An 8,600-nucleotide genomic window follows, 5' to 3' on the forward strand; every position below is an offset into this window, starting at 1 on the left:
ATGTATATATGTATGTGCATGTGCTGCATATGCATTATTATTTCTCATATATATAAGAATAAGATTACATGCATCCAATTACTAACTAATTAACGTGCGGTACGGTGCAGTCCAAGGAGAGCATCGACGCAGCCATATTGGGGATGTTTTAGTTAAGCCATGGCTACCGCTGCCGCTGGGGTTGAAGCCGCCCTCCATGGATAGCGTCATGTCGGAGCTGTATAAGCAAGGCATACCGAAGGTCCCACCCTCCAGCGACTGATCGATCTATGCATGCAACTACTCCACATATATCTCTATCTCTACTATTTCTAAAACCGGCAATGTTTCCTCAGTCTGTTAATTGAAACCCTAATTGAAATCTGAACGAATCAATAACCCGAACAAATCAATTAGAATCCCAATTAGTACAAGAACAATCTATATCTTGTCCAGTTGCGATACTAACTATACATGAAGTGAATGAATACAAAATTTATAGTACTATATAAATCTATTATATTATTCATAACAACGCACGAACACCGTACTAGTATTATATATATTGCCACCAGAGCTAGAGTACTATGTAGCTAGCTAGGCAGAAGGAAGGTTTCTTGCGTTGCGTTGCGTGTAATAAATTAAATAATGTAGGTGTGCAAGTACAAGAAACGGGACGACCATCGGGATGATATGTATTTGCATGTATGCATACTGATTGGTGATATGAAAAACCATCGGAATGGACAAGCAAAGCAATTAGATGGTTGATGACTTTCAGACTAGCTCCATCTGTTTCAGCCAGCCGTCACCATCATCCTTGCTGTACTAGTACTAGCATTCTTCAAATAGGCAAATAGCTAGTCACGCTCCTACATACCAATACCATACCAACCCTACAAGTCAATCGCGAATTCCTTCTTGCAGTGGTAAAAACTGCTCGCTCCCATCTATAGGAGAAAGGTTTTTGAATTCAAAAACAATCTGGATACACCATGCATATATGTAAACAACAAATGCAAAACTTCAGCTAGCAGTCCCAACTCTCAACGGAAACACAGCATGGCCCTGCAAACCCTACACGCCTACTCAACTTCTTTGATGATCCTTCGCTTCCTGAAGGGCTGCACGGGCATGCTCCTTGGAGCGCTGTGCTTTCGCCTCCTCTCCTCTTTCCGGTTCTCGGCTTCAATCATCGTACGCCGCAGGTTGGCCGCCTTGTAGATTGGCTTCGGTAGGTGTCTATGCCTGCAATAACAAATCAACCATGCAACTTTTCAGCAAACTTAAATGGTCAGACACACAAGACTTGGATCATCAACTGCACTACTTGCTCAAAATTAAACAGAAAATTCTATATGCTCCATCAAGTGTGAATCCCCCATGCACGCCAAAAAACAAGGCAATAGTAGCAGCTTACCGCACAATCCGCTTCACTTCTGGGAGGTGCTTATACCGCTCCTTCACAGCATCCAGGTATTCTTGCTTTTTGCGCTCCCGTGGAAGAAGCTGCAAAAGACAAGACATTTGTTCACTATCACATACAAGACTCGTCGAACGAAACATTAATAAACTCCCCTAGGGACCCTGCACAGCTGATGATATTTTTTCCCATAAACTATCAAAGAAATCATAAAGAACCAATGGTAACTAGTGCAAACATATAGGTATCCATAACCTAATAACAGAAAAATAGGCCTGAACTTGCCAAAACTAAGGCTACCACCTGAAATCGGCAAGGGCCCTGAACAACAGCAGGCAACAAACACAGCCAAACATAACACCAATTTGAGTGCCATTAAAAAACTTACAACTCCAAGTTGTTCCGAAGCTTTGGATTTCCACAGCCGAAGATTTGTATCATCACTTCCAGAGACTAGATATGTCCCGTCGTAGGTGTACTTCACACAAAATACCCTTCAAAGTAGCAGGAGATATCTTTCAGAAAAATATGCATAGAATGGAAATAAAATAAACTCATTGGTAGTGAACTACTTTCTCAAATCTGAAACTATATAGAAAACAAAATTCAGTTCAAGTATGCCCCCCATGCCCCCATCTGGAAACCTATATCGACAAACAAACATCCCAACCAATCCACTCGGATCATAGAGGTGGTATTTGGTCTCAAAGAAAAGAAAAGGTAGAGGCTGAGTACCAGTCCAATCTTTGGTCTAAGAATGAGGGCGCCAACAGTAACTAAAGGGGAAAAAACAAGGGACTGCCAAAATAATGTTTGTAATGAAGAAGAACCTTTGCATCCTCTTCGTGTGGTAAATCTCCCTGCTATGATCACCAAGATAATTAAAAATCCTTACCTGCAGAAGTATTATATACATGTCATAGAATGGAAATCACAAATACGTATTCAGAGTGTGAACTCATTGTAAGATCTTTAGGAGTTAACATACTGTTCTATCATAGGAACCAGTAACAAATTCACGCCCAGTTGGTGAGTAGTCAATATCCATCCTGAAAATCCAAATTCATGTAAGACGACCCAGCAAATTAAAAGAAGAAACTAAAGATCCATGCTACCAATGTGACAAGTACAGGTCAACTACATGAAATGATATCTTTTGAGCATATGAGGAGCTAATGTAACATCTGCATCTTCAAAAGGATAATCAATACATGAATGATCAATTGCAAGACAAAGTAGCAACCCCAGCACGGAATTAAGTGCCAAATCCAGTTTGCTTTTTCTATGTACCCTTCGATTTACTCCAATGTTCCTCAAATTGATAAGAGATACATGCCAACCAGCCGCAATATTCATAGTTCTTCTATCTTTCCACACTATTCATATGCTCTTCATATCGATAAGAGATATATGCTAGTCAGGATAATAAATCTTCACAGCCACATGCCCACATCCACTTAAAAAATAGCACAGAAGATAATTTTGCTAAAAAAAACACTTACACTGCTGAAACATGGCCTTTGTGAACAATTTTGGCTTCATCTAGCCTCCTAGCATCAAAGGAGTAGCAGTTTGTGTCTTCATTTGCCTAGCAACAAAAAACTTGACGACTTCAGTTCCCTAAATGCTGGAGTGCCAGACTTGGCAAATATTTTAGAGTATGCGAATTAAAAAATAAAATATAAATCTTACAGCAGTGAAGTTCATGGGCTCCCTAGGGTTCCAGCATACTGAATTGCACCTTGTCTGCATAAGCAAAGCATACATAAGATTGTACACAATTCATTAGGTAGGGAAATAGAGGCTAGAAGAAATGTATAGTTGTCAAGATTTGAAAAGTGAGAATTTAACCAACCTTCATTATTAGCTTTCTAGCTGGAGATGACATGCGCAGGTCATAAAGTGTTAGACTCCGATCACTGGAAAAAAATGATACAACAAGAGTTAGTGATCCCTAGAGCATTCTTTTTCTTGAACACAAATCCCTAGTGTTCTCTTCATTAAGATGTTACATACGTACTGATCTCCAGGAATATGTTGACATCAAAATATTGTTAAGCAATTTATAGTGACCACAGCCAAACAACAATTTGCTCCTTGACAGCGAGGTAACTACCAGTATGAAGACAGTTTAAAACTCATACAGTGAAACTACCCCAACCATAACTGGGCTATTGTGGTAACTATCAGTGTGGAGACAGTTTAGAACTAGTGAAACTACCCCAACCATAAATTAGCTATTGTGGAAAGGTCTTTCTCTTCCCAACAAGCAAAGATATCTAATCCTTTCGTTGATACCAGTACAGATTTGTGGGATGTGGTCATGTTAATCAGCATGATTGACCTTGGAAAATAAGATTGATAAGAAAGGAACTGAGATTTTATTTTCGCACGAGGTCCTCCACAAGTTAAAAAATTGACAACAAGAAATGGTATTAAGGTTACCGAGCACAAAAAGAAACAGCAGAATACGCATTCAGTTCATTCAAGTTATTGCATGCTTCCCTGGGTTTCATAAAACCATAACAAAACAATTTGAAACACATCAAAATTTGCAGATAAAGTCTAATTTACCTGGCTGATGTAATCAAAACATTACAGTCTCCAGGATCAAAGCGCACAGAAAGAACTGTATCTTTACCCCATTCAAAGCTATTTATTGGCTCCGACCTATGCAAATGAAATGAGCATTGATGCTGGTAACACATAGAAACAAAGATGAAATTTCTAGAAATGAATCATTAAGATTATACCTGTTAGGATCCCATATATCAACTTGAGCACCAACAGTAGCAAAAAGATTACCGTCCCACTGGTGGTCAGCACCCCTAAAAGTATTGAGACAAAGATTCTTATTAATTTTTTTTTAGAAAATGCGAGGGCGCTAAGGTATGACAAAATATGATGCTCTTACCAGAATGCATGCTTCCAGGTGTAGACTGCTGATGGCTGCAAACCAAATTGGTGAATTGAACAAGTGAGAAAAAGAATTAGAGTACAATGAAAAGAATAACTATCTATCAAGTGCCATGCCTGGGAAGTATCTCCAGTACGGTCACTAGTGTCCACCATTTTAAGCATTGGAACTTTCCAGAGTCGAACACTGCAACCAACAAGTGTAAGTGTATGGAAATAACGCAGAAAGAAGAAATAAATAATGAAGTTGCTATACTCTACTCCTGGAAACACTATAGTTTCCTAAAATTAATTTGAATTTAGACAGCACATGCATAATCTGTAAACCAACATGTCACAGGCAGGCAGCCTAAGCTTCTTAGTACAAATGGTTCTTAGGCAACTCTAAAAAAACTAATTTGAGTTTTGACAGCACATGCATAATCTGCAAACCAACATGTCATGGGCAGGCAGCCTAAGCTCCTTAGTACAAATGGTTCTTAGGCAAATATACAAAACTACTCAATATATAGGCTATCAGGTGACACTCTAAACTATCAGCACCTTTAGCTTTATTATCCCAAACCCACCAATCATGCCTAGAGTAAGTGCTACTCAGCTGTATGCAAGTGCATAAGATGGTGGTACTGCTGCCTGAACCCCATGGATACTAGAATACTTCTTTCTAAGAGACAAAGAAAGTGATATACATAGTTAACTTACGTGCAGTCCACGCCGCATGATACAAGAAGATCACCATCTGTAGATGTTGTTAGACTTCTTACGGCACCTTGGTGCCCAGGGAACTGGCAAACTGTCTTCCTGTTGGTTTTGTTGTAAAAGTATTAAAAAATACTTTCATTTAAATCCAGGAACTAATTGACAAAATGGATGTCAAATATAAAAAAAAAGGGTAATCCTCAGTGAAGTAGATTACAGCAACTGTACCTCGCAGCAATGTCCCAAAGGCGAATATCTGCCAAGAAAACAGAAAGATTAGATTTTACCATATATTGTCCAACCTTCAAGTTGACTGATAGGTAAAAGTATAGCATGATTCTGATTTTTCATGTCAAGTATGCAAAATAATGAAGACAATGAACTATGTTCAACAATTAAGGAGGGGTTGAATAAAAAGATCAGGTGGCAAAATTGCATACAATGGCTACAACAAGCATGCGGCATTTTTAAATATATGTCCACGGATATGGAATAACTTTTCTGTAGCACTGCTGAGCCCTCAGACCAACATATATCTATGTTTTTTTCTAAAAAAAACGTAGATAATTCTGTGTGTGGGTGGCTCTGTGGAATAACTGAATGCTAAACAAGTCTCTAACTGGCAGTAACAAAGCTCTGTTTGCTCTTGGTCAGTCACATTATACATTACTTTTCTAGGTATAAATTCCTGATAATTCTGCCTTACCACAGAATCGTGGTAGTGTCCACAATAGGTGACAGAAGGCAATTACCATAGGCTGCATGCTAGACGTGCCATGTTATAGTCTCTTGATAACTGCAAAGCGTGCTTAACCGCCCTTACAAACAAATGCAGGCAAACATTGCTGGTCCATATTTTATTTTGTAAATACACCCAAATAGCATTACATGCTAAAACGCCACAGAACCAGAGGACTGGACAGTTGTGTATGTAGGAGAAGAATATGGTGAGAGTTCACCAGAAACAGTTAGACAGTTACAAGATGCAAATGAACTCAGGAATACAATCTCTTATTAGTATCACCAATAAGGCCCACACTAAAAAGTCGCAACACCACAAGCTTGTAGTGTGTAATTCTATGATATAAGTTAGATTCAATTAATCCATTTACTCAATAAGCCAACAATACTGTGCAAACAACGTCAGTCAAAAAGATAAAAGCTACTCGTGAAGTAGGTAAATACCTCCATCCATTGAACCAGAAAATATTGCTTTCAAATGATTGGGGTTCTTGGCCATGCACGATACCGCATCAATATGGCCATCCATAGCTCCAATAAATGGCTTAGCAAATATCTGCAGAACAAGGGCAGAAAATTTCACACAACAAAAAAGCAACAAAACAAAAGATGGATTCAAGGGAAGGAAAAAGAGACGTACCTTCTCTAACTTTGCAGCATTAAGTGCCCGAGTGTACTCGACGGCTTTCTCTTGACTACGAAGCCCTGGATCATAGTTGCGGAATACTTTCTGTTGGAAAGCAGCAAGTGCAGTTGGGAACATCAGTGGTGGAGGAAAGCAAAATTTCAACGCCTAAATGAAAATTGGGTTCTTTTTGAAAGACTTCAAGTAATGCTGGAAGAGGCATCCAATAAACTAAAAAGATTTATTATTTCATAATTATGCTCACCATCTTTTACATTTGATTGTGCATGCTGAAGATTTCAAATTATATTGCAATTATGCTGAAACAGCAACTTGACACTTATCTAGTATCTATACCTATATCGCTGCAAGATTTCAAGGTGTACAGGAGTCTCTGCTGCAGTTTGCTGTTATTCGCGAATGGAAGATGGCCACCTGTTTCATAAAGAAACTTGGTGTATGCTGAATGCAAGCATTTACCCCTCATTGGAATTTGCTCGGGCAGCCTAATTGTCAAATTGGTTGAGAAACTTGGAACATCTGGGAACATAATAGATGCCAGAGGAACATTTCAACAGGAAGATTTCATTTGTTCATAAAACCGAGCTGACTACGCCACTATGTCACAGGGTGGAAAGGTACACAAACGAATTCTATGCAGCTACGAGTTTTGTAAGATAACAAAGCGACAATGCAGTAGTATCTGAGTTGCCTACCTGCAGGTCCTGGCTGCGGTCGCGCGTGAACTCTTCGGTGGATCGCGATATCACCTTCACCCTCATCGCGGATCAGCGAGGCAGGAGAGCACTTGGAGAGAAGAAGAGGGCCGGGAGCTAGGGTTTTGCGCCGCGCACTGCAAGCTTACCGTCCTCCAAACCCTCGTCCGCAGTGGCAGACCTAGGAATTGAAACTAGGGTAGTCCTGGCAAAAAATTTCAAAGCACAATCTGGTATACTCTAATAGCACTTCAGCATTAATACGGTATATAATGATCAAATTTACAATAACATAAGTAAAAAGGTCCCATAATACATTCAATTCAACAAATTAGTTAAGAACTCAAATAATTTATTACAATATAAATAGTTGCAACATCAATAAGAAATTACATAAATAGAAGACTACAATACTGATCTAGTCTAATGCTTTTGCTTTGCGCTTCCTCATGGCAATGAAAGTGTGAATTATGTCATCCTCACTTATATGAGAGAAAATTTCACGCTCAATAAAAGTGACCAAACAATCATTCAATAACTAATCACACATGCAATTTCTCGTTTGCTTCTTCACTAGATTCAACCCAGAAAATACTCTTTCCACAATTTCAGTTGCCACGGGTAGAATCAATGCCAATTTAAGGATCAAGAACACCCTACCATAAAGATCATGTTTCTGACAATCGCTTAATGTTTCTTGAAAAAAGAAGTACTTACCAGTCAAGGTCGAGGCGGCGGCCGTGTGGGTGCGCGGGACGGCGGGAGGTGGCCAGGCGGGGAGCGCCGGCGCCCCGGGTTTGCTGCGGTCGCGTGCCCGCGCAGGGCGGCGGGAGGTGCGCGCTCGCCCAGGCGCCCAGCAGCAGCCAGCAGTGCACCAGCAGGGCGCAGGGGCCGCGGGCGGCCGGCGGCAGGAGGCGGGGCCGCACGGGGTGGCGGGACTGGCGGGCGGCGGCGGGAGGCGCAGGCACGGGTGGCGGCGGCGCCCTCGGGATTCGGGGTCGGGGAGAATGGCCGACCGGGAGCTTGTCCGCTTGGGCTGAGAGGGAGAGGGAGAGGTCACCAGTTGGGCTGCGGGAGTTGTAGGGCCATGATTGAACTCTATTTGAAGAAGTAAAAAAATTTGGGCCGAAATTTAGGTTAGTTCTAGATCTACCAGGACCTGTGGGCCCGCCGCCGCTCCGGCCGCCATTGTCGAGGGGAAAACACTCTGAACTAGGGAGAGGATGAGCGGGTACAGCTCAACCCCTAAAATGAAGCAAAGGGCTGCACTGTATAGAGATTTTAAAAAAAATCGAGGAATTTTTTTTCTCCGCAGTGTATGTATGATTATGGGTGTAAATTGGTGACACTTAGGAGCACATCCGACTCTATTTATGTCAATATTTGTATTATTTTTTCGAAATAGAGAGGGTTGAATGTGCATCTAAAGGTCATCAATTTGCACCCCCATGATGAAAATACATATAGATAAAATCAATCTTTCATTTTATTAATAAATATT

General features: G+C 40.7%; 1 protein-coding gene across 2 annotated transcripts; it reads right to left on the reverse strand.

Moving 5' to 3' along the window:
• Positions 1 to 724: 724 nt before the first annotated feature.
• LOC120652071 (DDB1- and CUL4-associated factor 13-like) lies at positions 725 to 8,096 on the reverse strand. Of its 2 annotated transcripts, none has more exons than XM_039929772.1 (18): positions 7,817 to 8,096; positions 7,100 to 7,304; positions 6,399 to 6,488; positions 6,203 to 6,314; positions 5,246 to 5,273; positions 5,021 to 5,119; positions 4,436 to 4,505; positions 4,317 to 4,351; positions 4,156 to 4,230; positions 3,977 to 4,072; positions 3,258 to 3,321; positions 3,095 to 3,148; positions 2,905 to 2,990; positions 2,391 to 2,451; positions 2,233 to 2,297; positions 1,791 to 1,896; positions 1,400 to 1,488; positions 725 to 1,227 (listed from the first exon to the last, which is right to left on the reverse strand). In XM_039929772.1, the coding sequence occupies exons 2-18, from the start codon at positions 7,163 to 7,165 to the stop codon at positions 1,065 to 1,067; spliced, it is 1,359 nt and encodes a 452-aa protein (XP_039785706.1). In that variant the 5' UTR covers positions 7,166 to 7,304; positions 7,817 to 8,096; the 3' UTR covers positions 725 to 1,064. The 2 variants fall into 2 exon arrangements, with proteins under 2 accessions (XP_039785706.1, XP_039785707.1); XM_039929773.1 differs by having other exon boundaries at positions 7,100 to 7,280; positions 7,817 to 7,990.
• Positions 8,097 to 8,600: the final 504 nt, after the last annotated feature.

Source organism: Panicum virgatum, chromosome 9K, assembly GCF_016808335.1.
Source record: "Panicum virgatum strain AP13 chromosome 9K, P.virgatum_v5, whole genome shotgun sequence".
Taxonomy (NCBI): Eukaryota; Viridiplantae; Streptophyta; class Magnoliopsida; order Poales; family Poaceae; genus Panicum; species Panicum virgatum.

Excerpts from the sequence above, each read along its gene's own strand:
- LOC120652071 (XM_039929772.1), bottom strand. The coding sequence starts at position 7,165 with ATGAGGGTGAAGGTGATATCGCGATCCACCGAAGAGTTCACGCGCGAC. Across the intron at positions 5,274-6,202 it reads TTCTGGTTCAATGGATGGAG|ATATTCGCCTTTGGGACATT; the intron begins GTATTTACCTAC and ends TTTTCTTGGCAG. Across the intron at positions 4,073-4,155 it reads GATATATGGGATCCTAACAG|GTCGGAGCCAATAAATAGCT; the intron begins GTATAATCTTAA and ends TCATTTGCATAG.